This window comes from Neoarius graeffei, chromosome 7 (genome assembly GCF_027579695.1).
Source record: "Neoarius graeffei isolate fNeoGra1 chromosome 7, fNeoGra1.pri, whole genome shotgun sequence".
Taxonomy (NCBI): Eukaryota; Metazoa; Chordata; class Actinopteri; order Siluriformes; family Ariidae; genus Neoarius; species Neoarius graeffei.
The window spans coordinates 56,744,167-56,762,046 of record NC_083575.1 but is presented as its reverse complement, the minus strand read 5'-3'; the positions used below and the strand labels follow the sequence as shown (position 1 = coordinate 56,762,046).

The 17,880-nt window shown below is 40.0% G+C and overlaps 2 protein-coding genes across 3 annotated transcripts in view; one reads left to right on the top strand and one right to left on the bottom strand.

Moving 5' to 3' along the window:
- The first annotated feature begins 517 nt into the window (after window positions 1–517).
- cgasa (cyclic GMP-AMP synthase a) lies at window positions 518–10,203 on the top strand. 2 transcript variants are annotated; one of them, XM_060926042.1, is made up of 5 exons: window positions 518–1,416; window positions 1,529–1,751; window positions 1,838–2,098; window positions 4,162–4,258; window positions 4,567–5,050. In XM_060926042.1, the coding sequence occupies exons 1-5, from the start codon at window positions 721–723 to the stop codon at window positions 4,589–4,591; spliced, it is 1,302 nt and encodes a 433-aa protein (XP_060782025.1). In that variant the 5' UTR covers window positions 518–720; the 3' UTR covers window positions 4,592–5,050. The 2 variants fall into 2 exon arrangements, with proteins under 2 accessions (XP_060782025.1, XP_060782024.1); XM_060926041.1 differs by lacking the exon at window positions 4,567–5,050 and adding an exon at window positions 9,026–10,203 and having other exon boundaries at window positions 552–1,416.
- Window positions 10,204–16,171: 5,968 nt separating this feature from the next.
- ddx43 (DEAD (Asp-Glu-Ala-Asp) box polypeptide 43) overlaps window positions 16,172–17,880 on the bottom strand; it is a 37,036-nt gene continuing 35,327 nt past the window's right edge. The window contains exons 14-17 of the mRNA XM_060924764.1: window positions 17,498–17,607; window positions 16,580–16,718; window positions 16,394–16,481; window positions 16,172–16,318 (exon numbers count right to left, since the gene is read on the bottom strand). Coding sequence (XP_060780747.1) covers window positions 16,172–16,318; window positions 16,394–16,481; window positions 16,580–16,718; window positions 17,498–17,607 — 484 coding nt within the window. The remainder of the gene's footprint in view (window positions 16,319–16,393; window positions 16,482–16,579; window positions 16,719–17,497; window positions 17,608–17,880) is intronic.

The following is a 17,880-nucleotide window of genomic DNA, read 5'->3' as shown; positions in this document are numbered from 1 at the left end:
GAGTGAGTGAGTGAGTGAGTGAGTGAGAGAGAGTGTGAGAGAGAAACCATCAGGTCGTTTTTTTTTTTTTTTTTTATTTGTGAGAGAGAGTGTGAGAGAAACCACCAGGTCTTTTTTTATTAGTGTGAGAGAAACCACCAGGTCTTTTTTTATTAGTGTGAGAGAGAAACCACCAGGTCGTTTTTTTTTTTGTGTGTGTGTGTGTGTGTGTGTGTGAGAAATCGTTTTCTCATAAACAAACCAGCGCTGATGTAGGATTCAGAAGGAGGAGTCCCGCAGATGACGTCACGAAAATCAATGTTTGTCGGGAAATCCAAATGCCAGGTGTTTCAGAGGCGGACCAATTCGCCTCAAATGGCTCGATTTCAACTGAATTTTTCTGGTATTGCGCAAGGTATAAAAAAAATGCACAGAATGCAGAATGTTACAGATATTTGACCAAAGTTTAATATAAAATAGGAGAATTACATTGATCTTGCTCCTGAATTTACCCGTGATATGCACTTTAAACACAGAGCACGGGGAAAACAGCACTTTGCGCGTGCAGAAAAGCCCACATTACCCTGTATCACGGCGGAAAAAGCCCAAATTCGGAAATGCAGGGTGTAGCCCAAAATCTGTAACTGAAAGGCCTGACACTGGAACTCCCCTGGTTGATTTATAAGCACCATTTCCGCATTACTCCGGTCTTTTACGCACAGCTCCAGACACTGAAGCGCGATGAGCAGCAGAGGAAGACCGCGCAAAGTCCCGGAGGAGAACCCAGGCGCGTCTACAGCTAAAAGTCCACCGGCTCCGCTACAGGAGGAGAAGGTAGACAAGAAATCCACGGGCACCAAAGCGAGCCGCTCTTCAAAAGTCCAGGAAAGTCCAGAAGTCCGTCCGAGGGGACAGTCAAAGGATGCGAACTGTACCGCAGAGCAACAAATGCCCAAAGCAACCAAAAGTGGCGAGAAGAAAGTAGCGTCCCGCTGCTCAGCAAAGAGAGACAAACACACTGAAGAGAATCCGAGCAAAGATCTCCAGAGTGCTCCTGAAAACGTAAAAAAAAGCCAGAGATCGGTGTCAACCAAAACAACAGACCCCAGAACAAAAAGTCCAGAAGTCTGTCTGAGGAGATCTCCAAGTGATGCTCAATCTACAGAAGAGACACGAACGACCAAAACAGCAAACAGTGGGGAAAAGAAAACCTCACTTATCTGCTCAGTGGAAAGAGGCAGCAGTATGAAAGCGAATCCAGGTAAAGTCCTTCAGGCTGCTCTTGAAAAGTTAAAGGTAAAGAAAAGCCAGAGATCAGAATCCGCCAAATGCGTCAACGACATCCAGAATAAAGTCACTGAGCATGTGAAACTGCACCTGGACTGGTGCAAAGATATCAACGTTCTGAAGACAGGAAGCTACTACGAAAACGTTAAAGTAAGTGACCTTGTAGACATCTGAAGAACAGTGATGGATCTTTGTGTCTCGATCCTTAACATGAATGTTGACTGTAACAGGTGTTTTTTTTTTGTTAATAAATATATAATAGATCTGCGAGCCTGACGAGTTTGATGTCATGCTGACTGTTCGTGTGGACAGGGTGACCCTCCAGCCTTTCTCAGATGATGGTGCTTTCTATAGTGTGAAAATGAAACGGCACACTCAAAGACATCCTTTAGACAAGTTTCTCAAGGAAGATAATACCATCATGGCCAGTGAAATGCTCAAAGAATTCCATGAGAAAGTAAAGGACGCTGTGAAAGCACTACAGTGTAAGAAGTATCCTGTAATGACTAACTGCTGGTGGTGATGAAACTGCTACATATTAAAGGTGTGTGTGTGTGTGTGTGTGTTGTAGATAATGTTACACTGGAGAGGAAGAAGGGCGGCTGTCCAGCTGTAACTCTGCACGTGCAGAAGAATGGCCGGCACATTTTTATCGATTTTGTTCTTGCTCTGGAAGTCCACTCAAGCTGGCCCATTTTCACTAACGATGGCTTCAGCATAGAAAATTGGCTTAGCAAAAAAGTGAAGATGGACCAGAGATGGAGAGAGTTTTATTTAGTGCCTAAATATGAAGGAAGAGGCACCGTAGAGAAGGATGGAATTATGGCCAAAGGTAAATGAACCACTATAATTTTTCTTCTAATATATTATACACATACAGTACCAGTCAAATGTTTGGACACACCTTCTATTCACCTTCAGTTTACCACGTAATTACATTTATGTTCCATATGTTAATAGTTTTGATGTCTTCAGTATTCTAGTGTAGAAAATGGTCAAAATACAAAAAAAAAAAAAAACATGAATGAGTAGGTGTGTCCAGACTTTTGATTACTCTCTCTCTCATTCATAAGTATTTGGACAGTAACACAATGTTCTTAATTTTGCCTCTGTACACCACCACAACTGATTTTAAATGAAGCCATCTCAAAGGAGGAAACAAAGCATTTGGTCATTTCAGTGGGTTTCAGACTTCAGGTGGTCATTGACTGAAAAGGATTTACAGCCAAGTATTAAAAATAATACTTGTGCTGGTTTGTCCAATTACTTTTGAGCCTTGAAAATGGCAGGACTATGTAAAAAATACATGGCTGTAATTACTAAACAGTTCATGCAATATTTTTGTTAAACCCCTTAAATTAAAGCTGAAAGTCTACACTTCCATCACATCTCATTTCAAATCCATTGCGTTGTTGTACATTGTAACCTTATTAAATTGTCACTGTCCACATGCCTATGGATAACACACAACTACACACTTATCCACTTTATTCGGAACATCTGTACACCTGCACATTCATGTTATCTAATCAGCCAGTTGTGGCTGCAGCACAGTGGAAAAATCATGCAGAATAGGGGTCAAGATGTTTAATTAATTATGGGGTCATATTAATGTCAAAACTAGAGGGTGATAAAACATAAGGTGAAAAAATAGACCTGCAAGTTTTAGTGTGTGTAAATATCCAACTTGAGTGCAATTGTGAAACATGTATGCTCAAACTGTCTCTTTCCTTTTCGAGTGTCTTTTCTTTCTCAATTTGATAGTTGTCCTTGCGTGCCAAGTGCATTACACCTTCGGCTGCTGTCTGTGCTTGAGTGAAATTTTTACACTTGCGTTTTGACATGGCGGTGGTTTTGACAGTTTGGGGGGCGGGCTCATGCCCTTTCTCTCAGGAATGCTGCACTGTGTTGAAGCAGTGGAGTTGGAGAGGATGAGCTGGGGAAATGCAGTGTATTTTGTGTGAGCAATTTAGTATTGTGTAACCCCTCCACATCTTTGCTAAGAAGGTAGAAATCTGAATCATGTACCTGTCAATTCCTTAAGTCTTCAGATGCAGCCATAACAACGTACTCTACTCCAGACTTGTCTCTCTAGATCATCCGCTCCAACGCAGTGCCATGTTGCTCAGATAAATTGATGTAGACTATAACCAATTACAAAACCAGGAGCCATCAACCAATAGCATTCGCTGCCAGAAATGGCACAATCCTGCCCCAAACTGTCAACATCACCCCTGTGGCAAAACCTGAGTGGAAAAAAATTTCACTCAAGCAGAGAGCAGCTGAAGGTAATCCACTTGGTGCATGAGGACAACTATCAAATCGAGAAGGAAGAGAGTTTGAGCATATATGATATATGATAAATGCGCGCACAATTCTTCTTTCTGTGCTCGCAAGTGGGATATTTACACACATGAAATGTTAAAACTTGCAGGTTTATTTTTCCCCCCTCTGTGTTTTAGCACCTTCTAGTTTTGACATTAATGTGCTGCCATAGTTAACATTCACATCAAATATCGGAATGAAGGAAAAAAATGTGAACTCGGACTTTGATTGTGGCATAGATGTTGCTAGACTGAGTATTTTATAAATTGTTCTCTCCTTTCTGTGTAAATTCTAGACGTGTGCGCGTACACGCGTGAAAATCCCAGATCAGCCATTTATGAAATACTCAAACCCCTCCATCTTTTACCAACATCTACACCACAACTACAGTCACAGGGATCACACTTTTTTTTTTCTTCATTCTGATGTTTGATGTGAACATTAACTGAAGCTCTTGACCTTTTTATTTATTTTTTTAGTTTTGAAGCTTGTAGGACAGTTAAAAGTGAAAAGTCGTGGCTCTTGATGGTAAACTGATGGAAAGATGTAAATTTGGTGTGATGTGGGCAGATGCTTGGAGAATTTCGTTTTCACATGTGGAGAAGTACATCTTGAAAAACCATGGCAACAGTAAAACCTGCTGCGAGGGAGGACAGAAATGCTGCAGGTGAATTTTCACACACACAATCCAATGAAACTGCTACAGGCTCTCTCTTACATGTTGTAACGTGTAATATTTTGGATATGCTTTAAAAATGGTCTTGTTCTAATTGGTGATTAAAAATCTAACAAAGTGTGGTTATGTGCATCAATCAATAAATAAAATGCAGTGCTCCAGTTATTGAATGAGACCAGTGCGTATTAACCAGTCACGAATAATGATTCTCAGTGTCTTAATTTTCCCTTCTTCTGCTAGTTGAATGTCTAAGCTGAAAGTCACTTTTCCTCCTAACTTTCACACTTAAATTTCAACAGACCAGTGAAAAATTCCTCATTTTAACCCATCGGGAGTGCAAGAGACTCAAAGAAACACACACTTCTGCACTTGTGAATATTTTGTGAGTAAATAAGATCATATAGTGTATATACACTGGCTGAAAGTACATGGACACTTGAGTATTGAATATCCCATTCCAAAACCATGTGCATTAATACTGAGGTTTCCCTTCTTGGCTGCTCTAACAGCCTCCACTCTTCTGAGAAAGTTTTACACTAGATTGTGGATCATAGTTCTGGGGGTATGTTCCACAAGATTGTAAGAGGTCAGGCACTAATGTCTAGCAAGATGCCCTTGTGTGAAGTTGCCATTGCAGTTCATCTCAAATGTGTTCATTGGGGTTGAGGTCAGGGCTGTATGCAGGCCACTCGAGTAGTTCATCTCCAACCCTGGCAAACCATGTCTTCATGGATTTCAATTTCTGCACAGGGGCAATGGAACATGTCTGTACTTCTTAAAGTGCATATTCTGGACCAATTTTGTTTTTTTTAAAAATATGAAAGTATGTCCCTTTACGCACTCATCCAGAAGGGTAATTTTGCACAAGGCCATCTGTCTACAGCAGAAAAAAATAAAATAACAAAATGCGTCTGGAAAAATCCCAAGGGACTCTGGAGCCAGATTCGTGACGTTACCTGCGGAAGCGCCAGCAGGCTGCGTGAGCTTTGCACGGTTTCAGTGCACAGCCTGTGTAGACCAAGCGCTCCCATTTCTCTCTCATTGTCCAGTCTTTTGGAAAATGATGAGTACTAATCCCATCAAGATTGTTGCTACACCCTCCTACGATACATCTGTTAACCATTTTAATAATTGCATGATAACGTTGAAGAAATTTGCAGAAAACCACCAGGTCGTTTTCTCATAAACAAACCAGCGCTGACGTAGGATTCAGAGGGAGGTGTCCCACACGTGACATCACGAAAATCAATGTTTGCCGGGAAATCCAAATGCCAAGTTTTTTCAGAGGCGGACCAATTCGCCTCAAATGGCTTGATTTCAACTGAATTTTTCTGGTATTGTGCAAGGTAAAAAAATTGCACGAAATGCAAAATATGACACATTTGACCAAAGTTTTATATAAAATAGAATTACATTGATCTTGCTCCTGCATTTACCTGTGATATGAACTTTAACACTACAGCATACAGAGACATTCTGTATAATTGTGTTTCCAGCTTTGTGGCAACAGTTTGCGGATGAAACATACAGTGTCTTGTAAAAGTATTTATCCACCTTGGTGTTTGTCCTGTTTTGTCCCATTACAAGCTGGAATTAAAATGGATTTTTGGGGGGTTAGCACCATTTGATTTACACAACATGCCTACCACTTTAAAGGTGAAAATTTTTTAATTTTAGGGTGGCACGGTGGTATAGTGGTTAGCACTGTCACCTCACAGCAAGAAAGTTCTGGGTTCGAGCCCAGAGGCCGACGGGGGGCCTTTATGTGTGGAGTTTGCATGTTCTCCCTGTGTCAGCGTGGGTTTCCTCTGGGTGCTCTGGTTTCCCCCACCGTTCAAAGACATGCAGTTAGGTTAACATGGGGCAGCCTTGGGCTGAAGTACCCTTGAGCAAGGTACCTAAACGCCTAGCTGCTCCCTGGGTGCTACAGTATGGCTGCCCACTGCTCTGGGTATGTACGTGTGCTCGCTGCTTCAGATGGGTTAAATGCAGAGAATGAATTTCACTGTGCTTGAGTGTGCATGTGACACAGGCTTCTTCTTTATTGTGACACAGACAATAAGATGAAAACAGGAATCTGGACTGTGCATAGGTATTCAACCCCCCCATCAATACTTTGTAGAGCCATCTTTTGCTGCAATTATAGCTGCAAGTCTCTTGGGGTATGTCTCTATTAGCTTAGCACATCTAGCCACTGGGATTTTTGCCCATTCCTCAAGGCAACACTACTCCAACTCCAAGTTAGATGGATTGTGTTGGTGTACAGCAGTCTTCAAGTTATGCCACAGATTCTCAATTGGATTGAGGTCTGGGCTTTGCTTAGGCCATTCCAAGACATTTTAAATATTTCCTTTGAAACCACTCCAGTGTAGCTTTAACAATATGTTTCAGGTCATTGTCCTGCTGGAATGTGAACCTTCGTCCCAGCCTCAAACCTCTGGCCGACTCAAACAGGTTTTTCTCCAGTATTGCCCTGTATTTAGTGTCAACCAGCTTTCCTGTCCCTGCAGATGAAAAACAGCCCCACAGAATAATGATGCCACCACCATGCTTCACTGTTGGAATGGTGTTCTCCGGGTGTTGGGTTTGCGCCACACATGGTATTTCCCATGATGGCCAAGAAGTTCAATTTTAATCTCATTTGACCAGAGAATGTTCTTCCATGTGTTTGGGGAGTCGATCACATGCTGTTGGGCAAACTCCAAACGTGTTTTCTTTAAGCAATGGCTTTTTTCTGGCCACTCTTCCATAAAGCCCCGCTCTGTGGAGTGTACAGCTTAAAGTGGTCCTACGGACAGATACTCCCATCTCCACTGTGGATCTTTGCAGCTCCTTCAGTGTTATTTTATGTCTTTGTTGCATCTCTGCCCTCCTTGCTTAGTTGGTGAGTTTTGGTGGGCGGCCTTCTATCAGGTTTGTAATGGTGAGATGTTCATTCCATTTAGCTATAATGGATTTAATGGTGCTCCCTAAGATATTCAAAGTTTGGGATTTTTTTTTTTTAAAATAACCCAACCCTGATCCATACTTCACAACTTTTTGTTTTTGACATGTTTGGAGTGCTCCTTGGTTTTCATGTTGCTTGCTTAGTTGTGTTTCAGGGTCCTTCCAGAACAGGTTATGACAGTGACATTATGTAACAGATCATGTGACACTAATTGCACACAGGTAGATCTTAACTAATTGTGACTTATGAAGTGAATCAATTAGACCAGCTCTGATTTAGGGGTTTCATACAAAAGGGAGTGAAGTACCTCTGTCCACTGTTTTTTCATCTTAATTGTTTTATTGTGACAAATGACAATTTTCACCTTTAAAAGTTGTAGGCCTGTTGTGTAACTCAAATGGCGCCAACCCTCCAAAAATCCATTTTAATTCCAGCTTGTAATGTGACAAAACAGGACAAACACCAAGAGGAATGAATACTTTTGCAAGACACTTTCACTTTTTAATTCCCCGATGACAGTAAAAATCATACACTATATGGTTAAAGGCTTATAGACTTCTGACCATAACACAATCAGCTTTAACATGACTGAAATGGAACCTTTAAACCTGCTCCAATGATAGACTAAGGGCGTATTCACACCTACGTTGTTTGGTCCGGACCAAACGAACCAAATTTCCCTTGGTCCGGACCTTTTGGGTTGGTCTGAATACAAACCACCGAACTCTGGTCCAGACCAAACAAGCGGACCGAGACCGAGCTGCAAGGTCGGACTCGGTCCGGACCAAAGGAACTCTGGTGCGGACCTTTTGGAGGTGTGAAAGCAGACCGGACCTAATCTGACAGTTTTGCTTTTTTGTACCTTGGGAGCTTCCGTCATTTGTTGAGCATTATGGGAAACAGAGTCTTGACACTCCACCGCAAAGTGCAAACACTGTTTCGGTTGTCAAGGGAACCTTACAACAGTCGTTCAGTCATTCAGACCAGTGGTAGGCTAGACTACAGAGTACAAAAAATGAGTAGGGGGCAAATGTGGGCCGAGGAAGAAACGCGTACCCTTGTAGATATCTGGGCAGATGTCCACATATCTGAGCTTTTGGAGAGAACACACAAAAATGCCGACGTGTCTGCTGTATTCAGTGAGAAAATGAAGGAGAAGGGGTTCACGCGCTCCCCAGAACAATGTTGGCTAAAAGTGAAGAAACTCCGTCAGACCTACATTAAAATCAGGGACATTCTTTCAAAAAGTGGCGGTACTAAAAAAACGCAAAAAAAATTCATCTATTACGATGGATAAGGTGAATATCCCGACACATACCTCCTCCGTCTTGCGTGAAGAGCCAGAACTGTCACAACATGATGTGCGCTCATCAGCGCTATCCTCCGTAGCCGCCTTGCCCTTTGAAGTCGTCGTTGATAAATTACTTGTACAACAGCATAGTAATCGCACAATTGTGAAAACAGTAAAAACTGGAAAAAACATATAGCTTTGAGATTAAAAAGAATAACAGCACGGAAAGCCTCCATGACTACTTTTGAACTTAACGCTTTGTGCGCGTGTCGTCTCTGACCAATAGCTGAACGACCTCAGGGCGCGTGGCTTTGTTGACAGATTTTGGTCTGCTTACTAAAATGTACAGTGTGAAAGCGAACCGCACCAAAATGAAAAAATAAAAAAAAACATTTGGTTCGGACCAAAGCAAGTGAACTATCGAACTATCCTGGTCTGAATACACCCTAAGTCTCTAGTGTATTTATTTATTTTTTGCCTTCAAAAGAAATAAATCAATGAAACCTGTGCCATTTCACAGAAAGCAGTGTCTGAAACTTCTGAAATACCTGTTGCAACAGCTGAAGGAGAAGCATCCGGAGGATGTGGACAAGCTCTGCTCGTACCATGCTAAGACAACACTGCTTCATGCCTGTGCTACCAGAGTGAAGGACAGCGAGTGGGAAAGCAGCGAACTCTTGCACTGCTTTGAGCAAATTCTCATGGACTTTGAGCAACACCTGAGGTCCTGCCAACTTCCTAACTTCTTCATCCCCTCCCAAAATCTGTTAAGTGGTATTAACAAGAGAAAAGGCAACCTCCTAGCAGACTACATTGAAATGGAACGTAACAACGGGTTTCCTTTACTGTGTTGAGTCCAGATATTCTGAGTCTCCCAAACTTTGCGTCTGTATAGTAGACAGTGGTGGGATTTATGTAATAAAGGGAACATGCCACCAAAAACTTTTCTTGTTGTTTTTGAAATGTCTCTATGGGACTAGGGAACATGCTGGCCTTTTTCAAAGTGGACCATTACCTTCCCAGGCTGTAACATGCATAGAAAATAGAGTCCAGTTTAAAAAAACAACAACTCCCCCCTCATTCTTTATGGTACCACCCCTCATAGCAATCTACATCAAGAAGGCTAGAGTCTTCTATGTAGTTTTTCAGCAAATGATATCTGGAAGAAACAAGAAGAGATGTCAGGGGAAAAAGCGCAAGCATGCTATTCCAGGATGCACAAAAGAAACCAAGTCTGCATACTCTACCAAAGCATCCGGTGACCTCTTGCTGACCCTTGAAAATCCAGGGAAGAGGATGTAAATCTTGCGCTGGGCTGTGTCCATATTCACAGCAGGTCTCCAAAGTAAACAGCCTGTCCTCTTGGTTGTGGCACTAGTTTGCTGTCCAAGCCTTCATTTTCCTCTTCTGGCTCAGGTTCAATACACAAGGCTGTAATCCTTTTGCAGAAGCCATTGCTTACTTTCTTAGTTTAGCTACAACTCCACGTGTTGGCAGTAAGGGCGTGGTAGCCAGTTCTTGTTCACAGATGTTAGCCAATCAGAGCAATGCTAATTACATGTTTAATATTAAAGCACAACTGCAAAATCAGCCCGTCTTATCCTATAGGCTTTTCATACCATACTAATATGGCATAAGAAAAAAAAAAAGCCAAGGTGTCTCTACAATTAAAAATAAAAATCCTCCGGGAATGATCAATTGAAGTGTATGGCCTGTCCTTTGTAAATGTCTTTTCCTAAAAAATGTCTCGTCTCCTGTTCCATTTTTTACACTCACATCCTACTTTCACTACTCCCCATACCAACTTATGATGTACAACACATTTACAAATCTGAAAAGAAAATAATGGTCTCTCTAATGGGGGTGGCTTAAACAAATCCTTTGCCTTTTTGTCCTATAGGTATGTATACTTCAAGTCTACTAAACAGCCCTCGGTATCTTTTCAAAAAACCAAGCAGGTGTGTGATCTTTAGACCTCATGTACATTGTTTATTTGCAAAACACAAAAGGTCTTTAGAAACATTTATTTCAAGATCATTTAAATGAACAAAAATAATTATGCCAGTTTCCACATGTGGATATATAAAACAAGACTCGAAACAATGTTCCTGGCCAACTAAAATTAAAAAAAAAAAAATCCATGTCTTAAAGTTTGAAACAAAAACTTGAGGCTGGTGCCAGATGAACTCAACTGGCCTCTTCTTTCTAGAAGCAGGGGGGGGGGAGAAGAATGTTAAAATCAAGACAATTTTATCCAGATTAAATTGCTGCCTCTTTATGAGAATTCAAGAGAGCTTTATTATGAATGTCCATATACAAGTACACAGTGCATTGAAATACCGTTTCCCCTCAGGCTCCCCATATTGCATTTATAGGGAAAATAGATTATAAAACTATATTTTATATAAATAAAAAAAAACAACTCTATAGCTATTCAAGTACTATAAATAAGGACAAGTGCAAAGTGAGCATTGTGCATGCATGCGCAAATGGATGAGAAACTGTAGCTTCAATTAGTTATATGCATTTATAATTAGAATTAGTTGTAGACTAAATATTGTAAAACTATACCCAAATTGTTTTAATTGCATTTTCAAAAAAAAAAAAAAAAATTATATATTATATTTTATATATATATATAAAAAGCTGGAGCCTATCCCAGCTGACTACGGGCGAAAGGCGGGGTACACCCTGGGCAAGTCGCCAGGTCATCACAGGGCTGACACATAGACACAGACAACCATTCACACCTACGGTCAATTTAGAGTCACCAGTTAACCTAACCTGCATGTCTTTGGACTGTGGGGGAAACCGGAGCACCCGGAGGAAACCCACACGGACACGGGGAGAACATGCAAACTCCACACAGAAAGGCCCTCGCCAGCCACGGGGCTCGAACCCGGACCTTCTTGCTGTGAGGCGACAGCGCTAACCACTACACCACCGTGCCGCCCCCTGGACCATAATCGATTTGTGAAAAATAAAAATTTATAAATAAGACGGATCATTAATAGCCTTGAATAGATTTATGTACAATTTGTTTTTGTAGTGCTTCAAAAAGACTTGAGTAAAAACACGTGGTTTGCTGAATAATGCCTGATTCAGGTAGGTAATATTAACTAGCACAGTGACTATGGCATTTAAAAACAGCAAATTTCAACAGCCTCTACACGCTAAGGCACCACCCAGGAATACCTTTGTGCACTCGCTGATACTGTTCTGGGAACTCAGGTGGGCCGTCCTCATACTCTATAAAAAATAGATGTGTGTGTATTTTGGGTGGGGCAGGAAAGAGGGTGTTTCAGGGCTTTTCAAATATCTTTGAAATTTCCATTCCTAGTTGGAACACAAGAAAGTGTGTTTTGAAGAGATCATCTTCAAAATCAATAAATGAGAAAGCTCAATATACTTCATTCCATTTTCTAACATTTGTTTGACTGAATATTCCCAATAAAGAATACAGGTCAAAAAGCTGAAACTTTGCCAAATGCATTAGCTTGTTAAAACAAGCCGACTAAACAATGCAAGTTTCATTTTTAAGGAAATTCCCCTCCGCAGACACTGTTTGCAGTTCCCGGAATGCTGCTTGCATGGATGTTGTGCAAGAAGGAGAGCATGCAACTGATGATATTTACAGCTAATCACCTGATTTTTAGTTGTTTTCTTATGCATACAATTTGCACACACACAGGAGCATGAGCAAGACAAATATTTTTCTAAAATTACACTTTCCATGAATAGCTAATTTGTGTAAATGGTTATACAAACTATTTTCAAATCAATCAGTTCTTATCCAGCTTGATAAAAACAAAAGTAGGCACTCATAACCATAAACAAAAGACATATTTAAAAACAAACTTGATTGGAAAAAGTATCTGGACATCACAAACAAACATCGTTAGGGTTTTGTTGAAAAACAATTCTCGTTTCTGACAAGTGCAGCTTTGAGACATCTATGGTAAGAATTAATAAGGTTTTCACAGCAGTCCAATTCGGTTTCTGCCCATTCCTCTTTGCAAATTGTCAACTCCAAGGATATGAGGACTCAATTTCAAAATCCTCCACAAATCTTCAGTGGGATTCAAGGCAAGAGATTGGCTCGGCCATGCAAAGGCTTCGGTCTTGTTTCTTTCGATGTGTAGTGCCCCATTACTGTTTGCAGAGAAGCAGGCCCATAAGCAGCCCCATCCTGCTTGCCAGCTAACTAACTCGATATCATCACTTCTTCTGCAATACATTTTATTTAAACTTAAAAAGATGCAGGAAGTTTAAGTTATATCAGGATTTCATGGCATAGGCAAATCTGATTTCTGCTTATTAATTGTTCAGAATGTGAATAAATGCAGACGTGGCATTTGAAGTGTGACAACTGATTTGAGTGGTAAGTGGCTTCATAATTTAAGAAAATAAATAAGGCAGTTTGCATTGATCTTTTCATGATTGTAGAACTTGAATTTTGTTGGAACAACTTGAATTAATTAATTTGTTTTGACTTAATTTAGTTGTACAGGGGTGCTTGAAAGTTTGTCATCCCTTTAGAATTTTCTACATTTCTGCATAAATATGACCTAAAACAACATCAGATTTTCATACAAGTCCTAAAAGTAGATAAAGAGAACCCAGTTAAACAAATGAGACAAATATTATACATGGTCATTTATTTATTGAGAAAAATGATCCAATACTACATATCTGAATGGCAAAAGTATGCGAATCTTTGCTTTCAGTATCTGGTGTGACCCCCTTGTGCAGCAATAACTGCAACTAAACGTTTCCGGTAACTGTTGATCAGTCCTGCACACCGGCTTGGAGGAATTTTAGCCCATTCCTCCGTACAGAACAGCTTCAACTCTGGGATGTTGGTGGGTTTCCTCACATGAACTGCTCGCTTCAGGTCCTTCCACAACATTTCGATTGGATTAAGGTCAGGACTTTGACTTGGCCATTCCAAAACATTAACTTTATTCTCCTTTAATGATTTTTTTGTAGAACAACTTGTGTGCTTAGGGTCGTTGTCTTGCTGCATGACCCACCTTCTCTTGAGATTCAGTTCATGGACAGATGTCCTGACATTTTCCTTTAGAATTCATTGTTCCATCAATGATAGCAAGCCGTCCTGACCCAGATGCAGCAAAACAGGCCCAAACCATGATACTACCACCACCATGTTTCACAGAGGAGAAGGTTCTTATGCTGGAATGCAGTTTTACTTTCTCCAAACATAACACTTCTGATTTAAACCAAAAAGTTCTATTTCAGTCTCATCCGTCCACAAAACATTTTTCCAATAGCCTTCTGGCTTGTCTACGTGATCTTCAGCAAACTGCAGATGAGCAGCAATGTTCTTTTTGGAGAGCAGTGGCTTTCTCTTTGCAACCCTGCCATGCACACCATTGTTCTTCAGTGTTCTCCTGATGGTGGACTCATGAACATTAGCCAATGTGAGAGAGGCCTTCAGTTGCTTAGAAGTTACCCTGGGGTCCTTCGTGACCTCGCGACTATTACACGCCTTGCTGTTGGAGTGATCTTTGTTGGTCGCCCACTCCTGAGGAGGGTAACAATGGTCTTGAATTTCCTCCAGTTGTACACAATCTGTCTGACTGTGGATTGGTGGAGTCCAAACTCTTGAGATGGTTTTGTAACCTTTTCCAGCCTGATGAGCATCAACAACACTTTTTCTGAGGTCCTCAGAAATCTCCTTTGTTCATGCCATGATCCGCTTCCACAAACACGTGTTGTGAAGATCAGACTTTGATAGATCCCTGTTCTTTAAATAAAACGGGGTGCCCACTCACACCTGATTGTCATCCCATTGATTGAAAACACCTGACTAATTTCACCTTCAAATTAACTGCTAATCCTAGAGGTTCACATATTTTTGCCACTCAGATATGTAATATTGGATCATTTTCCTCAATAAATAAATGACCAAGTATAATATTTTTGTCTCATTTGTTTAACTGGGTTCTCTTTATGGGCAATTCCATGTAAATGTCAACCTCACCATGCAAAAATAAAGCAACATGTAATACATCAAAACCACTCCCAGAGAGATCACTTAGGCCTGTATTTTACAGATGTGAATAAGTTGAACCAATTTGTCACAAGAATCGTTCCCTTCGCCTTAATATGTCAGTCTTTCTTTCTTATAATGTAAACCCCAAGCTAAAATCAACTTTGATCATGTACAATTCTATATTATTGCCACAAGCCACAGAAATGTATGCTAAAATCCACAAAACAGCAAAACAATAGCCATCCTAAATATTATTTAAGAACTTTGATAGTTTTAGCTGATATTTAGAGAGTTTTTCAAAGGGTTATGGTGGTTAAATTGCTGATTTTCTAAACATATGCCATGTCTATTTCAGACGCGTCACATCCATAACGGAATTTCGTCACATCCATAACGCTGACTTTTCCTTCCGAAACTCTGCATGAAATACAAAATATTTTAAACCAAGATTTTTTAATATTCACCTTGGACCCCTCTATCAAATGGATATCTCCATTTCGACATTAGGTTTACAATTTCACAGAGTTTGATAAAAATGTACAGTCACCCAAGAAAAGTGATACTTTTTCTGTCACATCCATAACGCATCTTTTATTGGCGTTTTCTGGCATGCCCTAGATGTACTATGGGAATTGTTCTTGTTCCATCACTTCTCCAGTATGGTACAGCCTTAAAATATGCAACACCTGTTTAAATACTGGGAGACAATAAAACATGCACTGGGTCATTTGTTGCCATTTTGAGTTCAAGTGTCACGTCCATAACGCTGGAATTGCTCTTATCTACTTTTAGGACTTGTGTGAAAATCTGATGTTTTAGATCATCTTTATGCAGAAATATAGAGAATTCTAAAGGGTTCACAAACTTTCAAGCACCACTGTATTTACTACAAATCCTGAGCAAATATCACTTAAAATACCTTGAGGTATGGTTAAAACAACCAACCAAGTCCATCATGCTTACCTAGTGTTCATGATAAATTTACATTATAAAAAAAAAAAACAACAAAGTTGAGCAATGTTTAAAAATTAATAAAATTCATTAAAATCATTATCTGGTATGGAGGCCCAGGATATTTTGACATTGCAGATGTTTGACAAAAACAAAAAGGGAGAACACAACTTGCATAAAACAAATATTTCAACTGATTTCAGAAGATTTTCATATACCCATTTGTTGAGTTTTGAAGGTGCTTCTGGATAAGGAAAAAAAAAGTCCAAAGTATGGCATAGAGACTAATCTTGAGGCAATAGATGGGCAAAAGGTTAGGATATAAACAGTATCTAAGGGTTAAATAACAAGCAAGTGTCTGAATAATTGTCTTCCCCTCACTATATTTGCAAAATCAGTGCAAGAAAACAAATGATTCCCCACATACCGGACAGCAAATCCAGTACGTATAAAGATAGACAGACTGACAGCTGCAGACGCCCATGACTAATTTCAGATAGGAAGTTTATCTTATGATGTTATTTTGGAACAAATTTGTTCATTAACCACTTGCAAAACACTTCATCCCTGGTATTTTCTTTGAGTGTCTTACAGGAATACGGTAATTGCTAGGTGACAGAAATTACTACCTTGTCACTTTAAATCACAATATATTAAAAATAACCACCACCCTTTAAAAACAATATAGCATACCTTCCTTCAGAAGCGCCTGTTCAAGCCTCGTCTGAACCCATCTCTTGCTCCTCTTTGAGTCCGTCCACCTCTGGGTTTAGCAGGAAGCATCTCTTTCTCCTTCTGGTGTTTGTCATAGCGCTCTGCCATCAGCACCAGCTCCTCTGGTACCTCCTACAACACAGTGCAACAAAAGATCCTAGCATGGACATTTTGGTCAAAAGTGTGCGCGCACACGTGCAAACCTACCTGTCCAGCTCTTTCTAAAATGTGTATAAGTTCTCTTGCCACCTTCCAGTCTCCTCTCGTGACCAGGGTTACAGAAACCCCAGATCTCCTAGTAATTAAAATGAAAATAGGTGTGTGTGTGTGTGGGGTGTAAAACAAACACACCAGCTTGATATACTCATACACAAGGCAGAGAAATGCTGTTACCCTGCACGGCCAGTTCGCCCAACTCTGTGTACGTACTCCTCAATGTTACGGGGGAAGTCAAAGTTGAAGACATGCGAGATATCATGAACATCTAGTCCCCTAGAGGCCAAATCAGTGGCCACCAGAATACGCACGCGTCCTGCAGACAGCCAAAGGTAAGCATAGTATTTTTTAAAAATTAGCAACATTTTGATTAGCTGTAAGTTACAGTACCAGTCAAAAGTTTGAACACTCCTTTTAAATCAATGGTTTTTCTTTATTTTGATTAATTAAAAAGACACTTCATGTCTTAAAGTAATGACTGATGTCATTTCTCTCTACTTAGTTGAGCGGTTCTTGACATAATATGGATTACTACAGTTGTGGAATAGGGCTATTTACTGTGTTTTTATTATTTATTGTTTGAGCTAAAACTCATTAAAGCAGCAAGAAATTGCACTAATTAACTTTTGACGAGGCACATCTGTTAACTGAAAAGTATTCCAGATGACCTCGTGAAGCTGGTTAGGATAATGACAATAGTGTACAAAGCATCAAGGTAAATGGTGGATACTTTGAAGAATTTAAAATAGGAAACACATTTTGTTTAACACTTTTGTTGACCACATAATTCCATACATGTGTGTTATTTCATAGTTTTGATGTCTTCAGTATTGTTCTGCAATGCAGAAAATAGTCAAAATACAGAAAAACCTATGAGTGAGTAGGTGTCACTGATGGTGTGTAGAGTCGACTACATGAAATGAATAAACGTACCAAATTTCTCATCACTATATCAGCCTGTTGATTAGCAAGATTAAATGATGCTATATATATCAATCAAATCAATCTTGCATGCAGCTATTAACTCCCCTATTTACCACTCTTCTGTTAGGTTAAGGTTAGCACATCTTAAGCTATATGCTGGTTTCATCATACCATCTTTAAAGTCCTGTAGAGCTTCTTCACGGTCACACTGCTCTCTGTCTCCATGCAGGGATTGGACTGCTATCCCCTGCAGACAAAGATCACTGGACAGGTCATCTGCGCTGAATACCACATTGACAGGAGGGAGACAGACAGTCAGAACACACCAAGCAGAGAAGGTGAAAAGTAACAAATTATACAGACAGACAATCACATTGATCATATTGTGAGGATTACAAATGTATTTAATAATCATTCTAATAAAAATAAGTACACACAAACAATTACATCGTGAAAAGTTCAATATTTTCCACCAGTTATTTATGAAAAGTGAAAAGATATCCTTGACTCATTACATGTAAACTAAAATGTTAAGTATTTTTAAATTTTGATAA